Below are 16,510 nucleotides of genomic sequence, written 5' to 3' on the forward strand. Positions count from 1 at the left end.
AATGATTTGAGAAATTCATGTGAAATGGAGCATTATAATAGGTGTGTACCTGATTTCTAAACACATACAAGGTAGCTTTAGGACTATGGAGGCCTCTGGGCAGTGATAAAAAAAAATCCCATCTATTGTTCTCACTCCCTTGCTATAATTTAGACTTCACAGTAGATCATGACTTATCATTTAGATCGTAAATCTGCCTAGTGTAATGCAATAGATTAAAGAGCAACTGCTGCTGCTTTGTTGTATTATAATAAAACATGAAAATTTGATGAAGGCCCTGTCGGCAATGACCCAGTCTAACTTCCCCAGGGAACCAAGGTTTTTACAAAATAAAAACATTTTTAATACCAGGTCAAAATCGGATTTAATTTTCATCATATAGACTGTATGTACATTGTTGTATCAATATATTTTATGATGGTAGATATTATGTATTAATATATTATTATTAATTATTTTATATATTTAATTATTATTATCATAATTGTATTAATTGCATATTTTTGTATAATTGTTATAGCATCCGTCTTCCACGTCTTCTGGAAGAATTAGGTGACTATGATCTTCAAGTCACTGTTGTGGAAGCCATTTACCGCATGACTCCATCGCATGAGAGAAGCCGGTGTGTCACCCATTGGTTTCCAAATTTGGAATGTCCACTCCAGTCACTTTTCATAATGATAACAGAATTTGACCCAGTGAGTTCAGTATACGATATAGATTTTCTTATATAATATTTTCTATGCATATTTTTTGGAGAGCTGGTGTGGTTTTTCACCCCCGACGTTCTTAGCTCTAGAGGTCACAGGTTTTGACTAATCAGATTGGTCCGTATTCCATTTTGTAGCCCTTTGTCTAAGCTATAATCAGCAAATATATTACTCCTCTATATTTTATTTATAGATTTCAGACAATGTGCACGTAATAAATTTCTTGGATAGGCAAATATGCTAACACCTGTATTTAGGCTGCTCCATGTTTCTATTAAAAACAAAACAAACAAACAAAATGAAGAATTTTGAAAAACAGAACAAACGTCAAAAAGGTTTGTTCGGTGTTCATCAGGTACGCTGCTCCATGTTTCTTTAAAAAAAAAAAAAAAAAGCGGACAAATGCCATAAAGGTTCGTTCAGTGTTTGTCAGGTAGGATGCTCCATAATGACAATCTTTCTTTATTTCAAATGTGTTCAATTTGTTTTGTATTTTTCATTTATTTATTAATAATGGAGCAGCCTACCCGTCGAATACTGAACGAACTTTTATGGTATTTGTCTTTTTTTAGCAGCCTACCAAACAAACACCAAACAAACCTTTTTGAAATTTGTTCTGTTTATCAAAATTTTTCATTTTTTTGATTCTACAAAAAAGTCAATGCTTTGCAACATGACAGCAGTCACCCATTTACATCCCAGCATCATTAGCATCTTTAAACAATGCCACATAATTATCTAGTCCGTAAGTTTTAATAATAATTTTCTTTTAATGATTTCTGCATGTATTAAATATTTTTCAGGATTGCCGCCGTTTTTTAAATGCCTTTAATTCGGCCTTGGGACAAGAGCGCAAGGTTTATACCTTTCCCTGTAACTCTGCAACTGTTGGCCAAATGAGGTTGACTAAACCCCAAGTAAGACTGTTGCTCATATTAGACCATAGCATAGATAATTATTAATATTAATGTACTATATACATTACCACTTGTCTTGTACAGTAATATGTACTTCACAATTTCTTGTTGCTTTATTTTACCTGTGAATATATACTTTACATGACGTGTGGTTTGGATGTGATATCCTCAGCCAAGTTATTGCGAATCATCATCTGTATACTTTACATGTATATCACTAATTTACTGTTTGTGAAAGTGAAAAAGTCAGTGAAACTGTTGTGATGCTTAGCATACTGACATGTCACCAATAATATGTCTCTCTCATTCCTACTCTCTCTCTTTCCTGCACACAAAACATTGTGTTTGAGACCTGACTCACACTGCCTAAATATACTTTTTTAAGAATGCTTTCGAGCATTGTATTCTCTTCATAAAAAAATGGAAGGAGAAAATATAACAATAAATTATAAATCTCTAGCTCAAAACTCCAATGGGCAGTAAAGATTAATATTTAGGTAATTATTGCCAGTTTGGGCACATGCTCTCAAAAAGGTTCACCACCCCTGGTCTAGAGGGATCTTGATAAGCCCAACAATCTTCCTGTCCCTTAATACAATAAACCAAATCGTGTGATTCTAATGTTACGAGAGATGCAAAGTTTGTGTGTCCTAAACATTGGTGAAACAACCATGCCATATACATTTCTTACCATTCCTCCAATCATTATCAATTAAATTTATTCTGGACATTATTTGTTTTATTGTAATTGATTAAACAACTTGTGTAAGTACTGTAATGCTAAATGTTACTATATATTGGGTATGTATCAGCCCCACCTTCCTCTCCTCCCTCCTCTTCCTCATCATTATCTTCATCATCTTCCTCCTTGTTCTCCTCTTCCTCACCTATCTCTTCTCCCTCATCATCTCATCCTCTTCTCCCTTATTCTTTTTTCTTTCCACATCCTTATGCTGTACCTTTGCTTCCTCTTTCTCCACCTTTCCTCCTTCCTCCTCATCCTCCTCATCCTCTTACTGCATATTTACCTGATTTACCCGAGTGTCCACTAATACTAGTGGCCTCGACGAGGACAGGAAGCCAGCGGCTTGTTGAAGGTCCCAAGCCATTTGCCTTGATGATCTTTTCCAGGTAGATTTTAAAATCTAACACAGTTTTGCATTTACGGCTTTGGCAGGTAGGCAGTTCCGTGGGTTTATAACCCTGTGGGTGAAAAAGCATCTCCTGTTCTCAGTCCTACATTGGGGTTTCTTGAGTTTGAAACCATCGATCCTTGTTTGTGTTTTGTCTGACCTTTTGAAGAAATTGTCAGGGTCAACATCCTCCAACTTGTTCAGAAATGTAAAAGTTTCAATAAGGTCCGCCCTCGTGTGCCTGGTTTGCAGTGTTGTTAGCCCTCTGGCCCTCAACCATTCGTCTCTCCCTTCACTTTCTCTTGATCTCCATCTTGACCTTTCATGTATGTGTTGCATCAAGTTATCTGGGTTTAAGAGAGTAAATGTGATATTTTATATGCTAGCAGTCTCTTCTATAGTATTTTATTGACTGATATTTAACGTGAACCTAAAAATAACATTATTGTATAATCTGATATTTTGCAAATTAAATAAAAATTGAATGAAGTTGTAATTTTTTGTATATATAGATTAGTTGAACTAGGGCTAGTGCAATTTTTCTCTATCTTCATAATTTTAATCAACATTAATATGAATTAAAATCTTTGATTTAACAGGATCCTTCATACCAGAAATTTTGGGTGGACTTTAACCTGGGAAGTGAAACAATTTTACTACTGTGCCAAAAGCCATATAATGCAAATGCAGGAACCTCATTCATTGATGTGAGTAATTAATCTTAGTATTGTACATTAGTATTGAGTAATTAATCTTAGTATTGTACATTAATCAAATACTGTAGAAGCTCGATAATTTGGAGCCCTCCGATCGGTAGGCATAACAAAACAGACCCCACATGGTAAGAAAATGACAATCGAAGACCAAACAGAGGCAGAACTTGCCCAACTTTAAGAAACAAGCAAACGCCACTCTCCACCGCTATGCTGCTTGCTCGCACAGCCTTCCCTGGGAGGAGCTTCAACCACCAATACAAAGGGTTGTATTGGAGGTCGAACAGTGTCCTGGTTGCTCATTATCTAGTCAACGTTCCTGGTCCTAGTCGTTCACATGTCGCTTTGGGTCGCAGGTTGCAACCAGCTATCTCGACTTCGAGTTGAGGAGCGAGTGGTGGCTGCCTCCTGGGTAAGTCCCTCTTTTACTTGTCTTGTCTTTGGTTAGGTAGCTCCAGGAAGCTGGAGGAGCTCCCCACAGACAACCAGCATTGAATGTAATGGAACACCATTTTCTGGATGAGCCCCAGAGGCTCCCTGGCACCATCCCTCTCTCCCTCTTGTCAGCGTTTTTTTGCATGGGTTTTGATGCTCAGCCTCCGAACTGGAGTTGTTAAATAGCCGGCTCAAGTGATCCGGGGCTTCCCCCTCCTCCTCCTGAGGAGGGAAGGGCTGTGCGGACAAGTGGCGCTGAGTGTGACGTTTGCTTGTTTGCTTGTTTATTTAAGTAGGGGGAGTTCTGCCTCTCTGTTCGGTCTTCGGTTGCCATTTTCTTACCATGTGGGGTGAGTTTTGTTATGCCTATCTTTCTTGGTGCTAACCTCAGTCGATGGCAGACATGAAATGACCCGAAATACATGGGGGTTTCCGTAAGCCATTGCTCCCTTTGCCTCTATTTTGGGACCAGATTCTTGCTCGTGGTCCCTGGTAGGCTGAACTCCGGTTGACTGGTGCCCCAGACTAATATAACACAAATCGGCCTGATATTTCCAGGCGAACCTCTGGGTCATTGGTGACAAAATCTTTACCTATAGCCACCTGCCATAAGTAACAATATCCCAGACTAATTTCTGGCAATTACAATGATACACTGTATGGTGGATGTCTTTTGCTGTCCATACATGTAATTCTTAGTAAATAAGGCCTTGACTGGCAAAATAGATTGATCTAGGAATCTACATCTATTGTCTGCGGCATGTTCTCATTAGACCAATATTGTAAATGTTTCCAAAGCACTTGCTTTTATTTTGACATGAAATGTTGAATGACATGATTTTGATTTTTGACATGTATGATCATGATTTTGACATGTATGTTGAAAATTAATTGACCCTCTCTAATGAAACAATCCGTTTCTTAGATGTTATTAATCAAGGAAAAACAAGCAAAAAATAAACTGAAAAAATCTCTTCCAGGACTGCTAATTTAATTTTTTCCATAATCATGAAGGGAACAAATTGTGGCCAAGTTAGGATGTTTATTGTGAATAAAGGTTTGTAAAGAGGTAGCCTTGTTGGCCAGAACTTTTGATAATTTATCTCTCATTGAATTCTGATGAAGGAGAAATTTACAGTATTTTTTGCATTAACAATTTAAAATTACAGTAATATTTTGTATTTCTCTATACAGCATCCATGGGAAAGTTTGGTGCTTGACAAGCAAGATATCCAGAAAGTAACTTTAACACGCACTGTTCAAGTTTACTCCCTTGAGGTATTATTGAAGAATTCAGACACAATAGCCGACTTATTTGCTTCGCAACTGTCACAAGAAAGTCGTTGCCTATTGTCCGATACATTTTTGTTTGAGTTTGCTCCACTGGAGATGTTGGAAAGAGTCTGCTCTTGCATATTTAAGGAAAAGTTTCATGTAAGTTTGTTATTACTGTATTTTTAATCCTGTATTTTGTCTAAAATATTTGCTGTGCATATAGAAGTCTAGTCTGTGTAAGAGTCTATGTAAGAATGCTACTGAAGGGAAGATATTAACCTAGTATATACGGTAGGCCTAATATGATTTAATGTTTGCAGATGATATTTATTTTATCAAAGATTCATAAAAGATTTATATACATTAATTTAATTTTCAATTATAGTAAATGTGTGAAAGAAACATCAATAATAATGTGAACAGAAGTAAAGTTATATTGGTAGGAAGTGAAGGAAATTGTGTGATATTTGTGGCTTGTTAAGTGCTTTCTTTTTTATTATCTACCATAGATATACATTTTCTTCTGTCCTCCATGGACAAGGTTAGAGGTCTGCTAAACAAATGGTGTAGTTCAGTGATTTATTGAACAATCAACCACAGGTGATTGTAGTGCTTTTAAAATGCTAATTTAACCTACATACATAAATACATAAATATACTTTTAAGTGCTGGAAGTGGTAAGTCAATTTAGATACCTGGATGGTATCCAGGTATCTAAAATATCCATAGTGAACATTCCATGGTCACTATGGGCTGAATTTAGTTATTGTATAGTGTCTTCCGAGCACCACAATGACCCAACTGAGACATTTTGAAAAGATTCCTATTACACCAGGGTAGAATATCATTCTGCCCTGACTCATTTTCCTGTCCAGTGAGGCCAGCAGGGATCTTGTCTTAGAATCCCGGTGTCCTTAAAAAACTTTTCACTGTCTGATTTTTAATTATCTCCTAATAAGAATTTTATGTCCTTCCATTAGATTGTTGCACTGGAACCAGAGGGGTGGGTTAATATTGCAGCAAGGAATGCCTCTGGTCAAAGTGGGGTAAGTAGTAAAACCATACAAAATATTGATACAAAAGTATGTTATCTTTATATTTGGCTCGCATAAAACTAAAGCAGGTATCCACTCTGAATTATAAACTTTTGAATGGATAAACCTGAATTGTGTTAGCACCATGTATAATCTTATTCTACGATAAATCTTTTATTATATTTTCTTGGGGGAAGTTTCTTGTGGCTCCCTGAAGTTACCATCTCCAGCGTAGGTGCCAGCTACTAGGTGCCATCAGTGGCAGTGTTCCCTGCCCTAACAGGGACACAGTGCCAGAACCTGGTCCCCTCTCAGATGTGCAGGAAGATGTGGCATTTATATATTAAGTTACTTGTTTATGTCACCACCAAGGGTTACTAATTCGGTACTAACCACTGTCCCATTCATACTCCTATTATTATCCCCTTACACTCTTTATTATCCTATGCTTTCCATACCTTTTGCCGTGCTTTTGCCTTCCTCGAAGTTTTCCTCTCTCTTGCCTTACTTATGCCCGTACCTCCCTCGTCTCATCACAATCGACTTGATAATGGTCCAGGATGGACCGAAACGTCGTTGACTTTTCATCTTCTAATGCGTGGTTTGGTCAACATTGCACCTAGTAGGTGGCACGTAGCGTCAGGGAGCCACAAGGGATTCCCCCCAGAAATTGGCATTTCATTACATTCATTGCTGGTTTTTTATCAACTAGTATATGTGTATTAATTGGCTTAAAACTTCAGAAGGTCAAGTACAATAGAATGTTAATATTTTTCAGGAAGTTATGCGGAGCAGTGGTTCAAGCAGGAGGTACAGGAAATGTTCCATGAATTTGGTTCATTGTAAGGCTAGTAGCACAAGCACTTCAGACCCTAAGGTACTATTGTTACAAATAATAATTGTAGGGCTTAGATACAACCTGCCTGACAAGCAGTCATATTTTTGCATTCATAATAATAAATATGATCAAACTAAGATTATTATCAATTTTCACACAAAATGCATGGCTTGTGTAAAGTTTGAGTACAAGAGTAAGTATTTAATGCTGTTAACTTAAAGAGTGCTAAAGAGTTTACTAGACTTGGTGCCTGCATTTGAAAATTACTTACAAGAAGCATTCATTAATATAAATTACAAATTCACTGTACAAGAAAACAAGTTTCTAAGGATAGAACACATTTCATTTAGCTGAATTGCTTTGGCCTGTTCCAGACAGGCCAAAGCATACAGAATACTAGAAATACCAGGCATACAGAAATCAGGAGACATTCACATTAAAGTTTTAGTCTTTAATGTTTTTCCTGCCCAAAACGCTTTGCATAATAGTTGCTTTAGGCATTGTATGTACTAGCTCTATCTATAAATCTATTAATTTTTGTAAAATCTCTTGTATGTATGTACCTTACCTGAATAAACATTTATTTATTTATTTATTTATTTATTACATGTAGGTGTATACACTACCTGGTGATGGGTAGCAGCTGGGTAGACTAATGAGCAACTAGCTCTTGGTCATCTCCATGATGCATGGTAACACTCGAGAGGGTTTAGAGTGTACAAACATAAATTATAATTGAATGAGCTTTCTTTAGATTATTATGCATGGATAAAGTCTTTTCTATTGCCTCCTTGCACCAACATGACCCAATAGGGGATGTGTGGAAAACAAATGTTGTGCCTGTGTGAAATGTTGACCTACCCTGCCTGTACATGGTCATGCCTAAAGGAACACGTTGGACCTTGCCTGTGGAAGTAACTGAGTAGAAGAAGAGAGTTAGGGATGATTCTACTGGTTTCAGGAAAATATTTATTCAAAATTAGGTGTCAAAAGGCAAATTCATTTCACTTGTTCCATATGATAGTTACAAATAGTGGCTACTATTCTTGTGACTTGAAGAGTGTTTTGTTTGTAAATGTTAGAGGCAGACATATTTTAAATAGTCTAATGTAAACTGTCCATGAAATATTTTCATGGGAGTATACTGCTGGTAATCGAATTGTTTGCGAGTATTTAACAAATTAACAGCCTGGTTGACCAGATCACCAGCCAGGAGACCTGGCTTGAAACTGGGCCATGGGGATGCTGATCCCTGGAACCAACAACAGGTGGTCAACAGGTACGAAGTTATCCTTTATTTAGGGCTCAGGATGCCTTGCACAAACTGCACCTCTTTAATAAAGATGAGCCCCGCTGACATATACTATACCCAGTCTTGCAGTGTATATTTATATCGCAGTGATTTTTATATTTCCTTTGCCTGTCCATGTTGATTGACTATTTATTAAAAATTTTAGAATGTTAATGAATTGTATTTTAAGAATTTAAAATATACTGTACTTACTTGCACAGAGTGAGATCTTTATTGCAAAGAGAAGGAAGATTGAACAGGTTGGCACCATCTGCAATGCACATCTGCCTTCATCACAGGCCTCAAGTGTTTCATGTGCCAAGAAGCACAGGAAGTCATCAGTTACTTATTTGTCTGATTCGAGCCAAATTAGAAAAGAAATTGGTACGTATTAGTATTTGTAATTGTTGGTATTTATGTGCATAAAGATTAGTACAGGGGAACCTCGATTCAGCGAACCTTGATTCGGCGAATCTCTGGTTGGAACACACACATTGCATACCAGTTTTACTCACCCAATTCAACGAATATGAGTTCACTGAAGTGTGTGGATTTGCTTAAAATGTTTGGATTTACTTAACCCTTTGACAGTGGCTATGGAGGCTATGGTCATACCCATATACCTGGTTGATACCTGGTTGATGGGGGTCTGGGAGTTCTTCTACTCCCCAAGCCCAGCCCGAGGCCAGGCTTGGCTTGTGAGAGTTTGGTCCACCAGGCTGTTGCTTGGAGCGGCCCGCAGGCCCACATACCCACCACAGCCCGGTTGGTCCGGCACTCCTTGGAGGAATAAATCTAGTTTCCTCTTGAAAATGTCCACGGTTGTTCTGGCAATATTTCTTATGCTTGCTGGGAGGACGTTGAACAACCGCCACATCAAAGTCTTGATGTGGCGAACAAATAAAACATAACAAAAATAGTTTTTCATTGTAGAATTATTAATTTGTGTGCAAACCATAAGTAAAACATGAAAATAAATGAATGTTGTTTCACTGGGTGGAGGCACTCTGGAAGGTTTTGTGGTGGCTATATCCGGCGCTGTTAACACCCGGTTCCCAACTTGCTGGTGCTTCCTTGTTTTATCCTCGGATGTTTCACTGAGTGTTTATCACATCACTTGTCTCTCTCTCTCTCTATTTATATCTACAGAGGGCTATTATATCCATATTTGCATCATGTAAAACCAAGATAATAATTGTTTAAATCATATGTTTGACTATACCCGCATTACCCCATGAATCAATGAATGATGATAACTGCTGTCCAAGGGTTAACATTCACTGCAACTCTTGTGTTAGCTCCAAGACATGCCTGAACTGCTGTGTGTGTGTGTGTGTTAGTGGCTTTGCGTGACTGTACCATTTAGTCACTGAAATCTTTGCTTAGAAAAAGCATTGTTCCTCCATCCTCCCCCACCCTATTCCCATCATATTTTGTATATAACAATATTGTAAAACATGTTCTTTAATGTGTTGAAAGCTTATTTGTACTTTTAATATCTTTACATTTGTTTTATACAATGTTATTTAATGTAGAATTTGGTGTATTTCAGCAATGAAGAAGTTCCCAGAGTTGGAATACACTGGCCCCAATCTTCCAGTAAAACACTTCACCAAAACCTCAGAATGTTCTATAAACCTTGATTTTGATGAGACAATACCACACTACCAGGTCAAAACTGAAAATGGTAATGCAGAATCAACTAGTGGAAAGAAGTCTAGGATGAAAAACTTCCCAGTAACTCAAGAAGTATTTTCTTCTGTAAAACAAATTGAGGAGAGTCCTAATATGAATACAACTTCACAGGATGCTAGGCTTCTTAATTTGGCCATGGACACACTGGAGGACCATACAGAAAATGATAATAATTCAAGCTTAACAAATAAAAGACCATTTAAACCCATAGAGACGAATCCTTCAGAGGAAGAGGTTATCCCATGCTCTTTAAATTCTCAAGAAAGAGTCAAATGTCTTAGTATCAATGTAACTCCATTATGTAAAAATAAATTCTCTCCTAAGGTACTTTTTAAGTCAGAATCAAAAAAGTTAAGTAAAAGTTCTGAAAGTTTATCTGTTGAATTTGTTGGAGACAAAGTGGTGGAAGAAGTGCTGGCTGATGTGCAACAGAAGAAAAGTAGTAGTTTACATTGTATGCAGAAACAGTTACCTGCCTGCAGGAGAAGTTCAGAAAAAAGTCAGAGCACAACTGTACAGCCTACTTCAGTGCCATGTTCAAAACTCAAGAAAAGTGAGACTTCTCGCATGACCACAAAATCAGCTAGTCCAGCACCTGCTTCTGACAGTAAGAAAAATAAGCCAAAGCAAATCTCATCTCCACTCTATAAAAAAGTGTACCCATTGCGCAATCGTATAAAATCTCAGAATTTAAATAAAGTTGTTCAACTATCACCAGCGCATAAGACTAAGGCTAATAAAAAGAGTCTTGAATCATCTGTCAAAACAGATGCAAATAAGGGAAGAAACTCCTCTAAACCAAGAAATAGGGCTTCACCAAAACCAAAGTTTACACCATTGAAAACTCTCTCCCCTCTCAAATTTGTTTCTGAAATGTGTGATAATGCCTTCCTGCTTTCTAAAAATTCAAAAACAGAAATTACTTCACCAGCAGAAGAGAACGCTGCTCATTTTGATGTTACAAATGACATTATTTCTGATCATGACACTTCTGGAATAAATACCTCAAAACTTAATATACCACAGACTTGTACACCTAGATTTACAATTGATGATAATGATGTTCTGCAGTCTGATCATGTAACAAATGCATCTACTCCTTTAATTGACTCCCACAAAGTAGTCGATATCACTTCTAGAAATGATACTATATGCACTGATACACTAACAACTGTCACTGTATACCCTGCTACTCCAAGAGATAGTGCAAAAAGCCCTGCTACTCCAAGAGATAGCACCAGAGGCACTGCTACTCCAAGAGATAGAACAAAAAGCCTTGCTACTCCAAGAGAGAGCACCAGAGGCACTGCTACTCCAAGAGATAGCACCCGAGACACTGCTGCTCCAAGAGACAGAACAAAAAGCCCTGCTACTCCAAGAGATAGCACCAGAGGCACTGCTACTCCAAGAGATAGAACAAAAAGCCTTGCTACTCCAAGAGATAGAACAAAAAGCCTTGCTACTCCAAGAGAGAGCACCAGAGGCACTGCTACTCCAAGAGATAGCACCCGAGACACTGCTGCTCCAAGAGACAGAACAAAAAGCCCTGCTACTCCAAGAGATAGTAGTAAAGGCCTTGCTACACCAATAGATAGTACAAAAAGCCATGCTACTCCAAGAGATAGCACCAGAGGCACTGCTACTCCAAGAGATAGTAATAAAGGCATTGCTACTCCAAATGATATTAAAGGCCTTGCTACACCAAGAGATAGTACAAAAAGCCCTGCTATTCCAAGAGATAGCACCAGAGGCACTGCTACTCCAAGAGATAGTACTATATACTCTTCCACTCCAAATGTAAGCATGGTGCACCCTACAACTCCAGTGGCTGGTTCTGTACACCCTACTACTCCAGTGGCTGGCCCTGTACACCCTACAACTCCAGTGGCTGGTTCTGTACACCCTACTACTCCAGTGGCTGGCCCTGTACACCCTACAACTCCAGTGGCTGGTTCTGTACACCCTACAACTCCAGTGGCTGGTTCTGTACACCCTACAACTCCAGTGGCTGGTTCTGTACACCCTACAACTCCAGTGGCTGGCCCTGTACACCCTACAACTCCAGTGGCTGGCCCTGTACACCCTACAACTCCAGTGGCTGGCCCTGTACACCCTACAACTCCAGTGACTGGTTCTGTACACCCTACAACTCCAGTGGCTGGTTCTGTACACCCTACAACTCCAGTGGCTGGTTCTGTACACCCTACAACTCCAGTGGCTGGTTCTGTACACCCTACAACTCCAGTGGCTGGTTCTGTACACCCTACAACTCCAGTGGCTGGTTCTGTACACCCTACAACTCCAGTGGCTGGTTCTGTACACCCTACAACTCCAGTGGCTGGTTCTGTACACCCTACAACTCCAGTGGCTGGTTCTATACACCCTACAACTCCAGTGGCTGGTTCTGTACACCCTACAACTCCAGTGGCTGGCCCTGTGGAACCTAACACTCCAAAAAGAAATGTATTGCAATGTGTCCCTCCACAACCTAATGTTATTTACACTACAACTCCAAAAGCTTGCTCTCCCACTACTGTGGCTGATGCTTTCCATCTTTACCCTCCTGAGGTTCATTCTCTGAAACATATCACTCAAGAAGTTAATTCTTTGTGCTTTACCACTCCAGTAAGAAAAGTTTTGACTCCTGTTGGTCATAATACAAATATTGTCCAGTTTTCAACCCAGAAGTTTGAAAACTCATGCCCAACTTCGCCAGAGCGAATGTGTCCACCAACTCCAAGTGATGATGCTCAAGAACTTTCCTCTTCAGCGGTTAATGCATTGCATAATGATATACCGAAGGCTAAAATTTTGCAGTATGCTTCTCCAGGGACTGTTGCTCCATGGCCCGATAGCCAAAAACCTGATATTTCAGAAACTGATAGTGAACATCTTGATACAACTAAGGCTGACAGCCTACAGTATAATAATCCAAGACGTGACCAAAGACCTGACACTCCATGGCCTAAAATCCATGAGTGTGATACTCCAAGGCCTGGCACTGCATGGCATGGTACCCATTGGCCAAAAATCATTGATTTAGATGCTTCTTTGCCCAGCAGTGGTAAAATGAATTCTGTGACATCTGGAACGGCAGATAACTCCATCAGTAATGCTGGTAATCCTACATCTCTGCCCTCTATCCCCTTTTTACCTCTATCACCAAAATCCAATACATCATTACCAGTCTCCCCAAAATCAACACCATCCAGGGTTAACTCACCACGTTATGATATCTTAAAATCAGCTTCATTTATTCCTACCACACCAGAATCTATATCTGTAAGTATGCATGGCTTTCCTCAGTCTGGCACTGAAAGTTCACTATTCAACACAAATAATACTCATAAGCAATCAATACAATATGCCTCAAGTTTGTATATTCCTGAGCACATTGAGAAACTGGGAAAGGAGTCGGAACAACCATTATCAAGCAACAAAAGCATGCTTTTAAATGAAATTAATCCTTCAGATGCATTAGAGAACGTTGGTGATCCAGAGCAACTTGAGCTAGATGTTACAAGGAATCAAGATACAAATGGAATGGTAACTCGGATATCACCCATTCATCAACTTGAGACATCTCATTTATCTGTTATTGATGGTACCAAAAAGAGTCCAAGCAAGGCTTTGATGTCAACATTATTGATTTTAGCAGACTATCCTGTTAAATCTACAGGCTTGAAAACTTCAAAAAGTGGTTTTAAGCCTAAAACTCAAAAGGAAAATATGAGATCAAGGTCTTATCCACCATTTCAAAGTAGAAATAGGAGACACCCTTCAGTTTCAGATATTTCAGAGGATACTAGAGTAAGAAATTGGAAAAGTAAAAAGAAGCTTTTTGATACCACAGCTCTAACAATGCTGAAAGCAAGTCCTCCCCTGAATAATACTCATGAATTAAACACTTTTGATGATGAGGGTTCAGAATCTCTTCCAGTACCCTCAGTTCAAACATTTAAGAATGGAACTGATTCCAGTGAAAAATACAAAAGCACTAGTCTTCATGATGATACAACGTCACCCGATTTAAAAAAAAGCTCGAGGAAATATTTTAGGAAGCATAGAAGGCCTTCAGTTCCCCTACAGACATTGAGCAAGAATAAAAGCAAATATTTTAAAGCAAGTAAGAGTGTTAAAGAAAGACAATTCACCAAAACTATTTCAGAGTCTCAAAATTTAAATAGAACAAAAACCAGCCATAAAATTGGAAAAGTAAAGGATTCCTCAAAGAAATCATCAGCATATGGTTTCTATGAGCACCCAGAGATTAATGAAATTGAGACTCATTCACATGACATTTACTCTGATCTTGATAGTTCAGGAAAAGAAACCGAACACAGTTGGTTATATAGTCAAAGGCAAAGTGTAAAATTTGAAGGATCTACATATTCTAACAGAAAATCTTCATCTGGGCCACAGAGGTCTGAGAAGAGCAGCGACGAGTGGCAACCATTTAGAGAACGGAAAAAATCACAAGTAAAGGTTAGAAGACAGCGTATTAGCCTTGGCAGGGAGGCAAAGGTTAATAATGTAAGTAAACGGAAACGTATACCAAGGACCTGTGAAAAAAGTAATTCTTATGCCGAAAGAAACACTGACATTGATACTGATAACAACCCGTTAAGTACAGTTAATAAAAGTACTGAATTAGCAACAAGTGGAGAACAATCCTATATTCAGGATAAATCTGCAGACATTCTACGCCACACTAGTAAGAGTTCACTCGAGTCAAACACCCCAAACATGATGGACTTCAATCTCATTCCATCAAAAGGAAAAGACCTTGATGATAGGCATAAAAGGGTAAGAGCTGATATCAGTGAATTTTTTGGATTTTCCTCCCCTGAAACGAGTGAACCATGTACAAAGCGAATTCGAAAATCAGTAGAAGAAATGGAAGTTAAGACCTTTGTTGAAAGCAATCTTCCTCAACAGCTAGGAATTCCTAGTAAGCCAAAACCAGTTGTGAATCATGATATATTTAATATACACAATGTTCCTGGTACTCCAAATAATACTCCTGTATCTGTAGATGCAGATCTCTCAACACAAACATTTGATACCAGAGAGATAAGTGAAGCTTTTAAGAATAAACTTCATACCCAAAGCAGCTCTTCTGGACCACTTCAGAGCACTTTGATCGAAGATAATGAAGCTTTACCCTTTGTATCTGCAGCAAGATTTAGCTATGTATCAGAGGCAGAAACATCCTATGTTGAACAAGTAGCTGAAAAGAATAACATAGTTTTAGATACACAAAATGATCCTGTAAATGAATTGAAGGAAACATTTGGTACACCAGATCATAAAACTGGAATCAGCTCTGAACTAAAATTTGATGACTTATCTGTGGAAGAAGATATCCAGGAGCCATCTGATATAATATTACAACGATCTTGGATGTCATCATCTGATGAAAATTCGCCAAGTTTAAGGGAAAACCTTCCTCAAGTAAAGCATTTAGAAAATGAAGAAGGGTGCCACTTAAAATCTTCATCACATGAAAGTCAAGCGACCTTATCAGCTGCCACACAGCTGATACCTAATGAATCGCATAACTCCCAAGATCTATTTTCTCAAGATAAATTGATTAGCCCACCTATGCCATCATTGCAAAACTATGGTAAATCTTTGCAAGATAATGATTATGCAGCTTCAACCCAGACTTCTGTTGCCCTAAACAGCCTCCTTAGCAAACTAACAAACACGATGTTTGCAAAACCCATCTCAGTATATCAGCAAACTCCAAATAATGCCAAGAAAGCAAGTATTTGTAATTTACTAAATCAATTTTTAAATAATTTTCTAATTAACTTCAGCTATAAGGGAAATAAAATGTACTTTATCCTAGTATAATTTTCATCTTATATACTGTGTGTGTGTGTGTAATTATCTAAGTGTAATTAAAGGATGAGAGCAACACTTGTGGTGTCCCATCTTCCCAGTACGCATCTGAGATTATATAATTTATTTTAGTTTCCACTATTGCAGTTATATCAAGATCTGCCTCACTGACTCTTTCTTATATTTCTTTTTGCTTTATTGGATACCCCATGAGTATTGGTGTACCAAATCTTGAGACTTCCTGGAAACTCTAGTAACAAGGTTCACCCTTCCTATGTGGGTGGGGGGGAGAAGGGGTGTGTCTGGGGGGGGGGGGGGCAGATGGGGGTCGGTCCGGGGGGGGAGGGGGAGGGAGCTGAGAGTTAGTCAAGCTGAGAGTCAGATAGAGAATGAGAGGTGAGAGACGTAGAGGGGTGGGAGCAGAAGAGGATGCTGAGGGGAGAATGGGGCAGGAGGTTTGGGAGTGGGAGCGAGGTTGTACTAGTCTCGGATGGGGGGTGGGGGGGGAGGATTAAATAGTGCGTAGATGTAGGTGTTGGGGTAGAAGTGGGAGGTGGGGGCAGTGTATGTCTCTCTCTCTCTCTCTCTTTTCTCTATCTTTTCTCTCATTTCTCTCATTTCT

General features: G+C 38.7%; 1 protein-coding gene across 1 annotated transcript in view; it reads left to right on the top strand.

Moving 5' to 3' along the window:
• Positions 1-16,510, top strand: part of LOC123754547 (uncharacterized) — a 29,374-nt gene that overhangs the window by 6,098 nt on the left and 6,766 nt on the right. Inside the window, exons 5-12 of the mRNA XM_069326374.1 lie at positions 521-698; positions 1,514-1,627; positions 3,360-3,467; positions 5,103-5,342; positions 6,164-6,229; positions 6,996-7,094; positions 8,568-8,730; positions 9,899-15,807. Coding sequence (XP_069182475.1) covers positions 521-698; positions 1,514-1,627; positions 3,360-3,467; positions 5,103-5,342; positions 6,164-6,229; positions 6,996-7,094; positions 8,568-8,730; positions 9,899-15,807 — 6,877 coding nt within the window. The remainder of the gene's footprint in view (positions 1-520; positions 699-1,513; positions 1,628-3,359; positions 3,468-5,102; positions 5,343-6,163; positions 6,230-6,995; positions 7,095-8,567; positions 8,731-9,898; positions 15,808-16,510) is intronic.

This window comes from Procambarus clarkii, chromosome 18 (genome assembly GCF_040958095.1).
Source record: "Procambarus clarkii isolate CNS0578487 chromosome 18, FALCON_Pclarkii_2.0, whole genome shotgun sequence".
In the NCBI taxonomy this organism is placed as follows: Eukaryota; Metazoa; Arthropoda; class Malacostraca; order Decapoda; family Cambaridae; genus Procambarus; species Procambarus clarkii.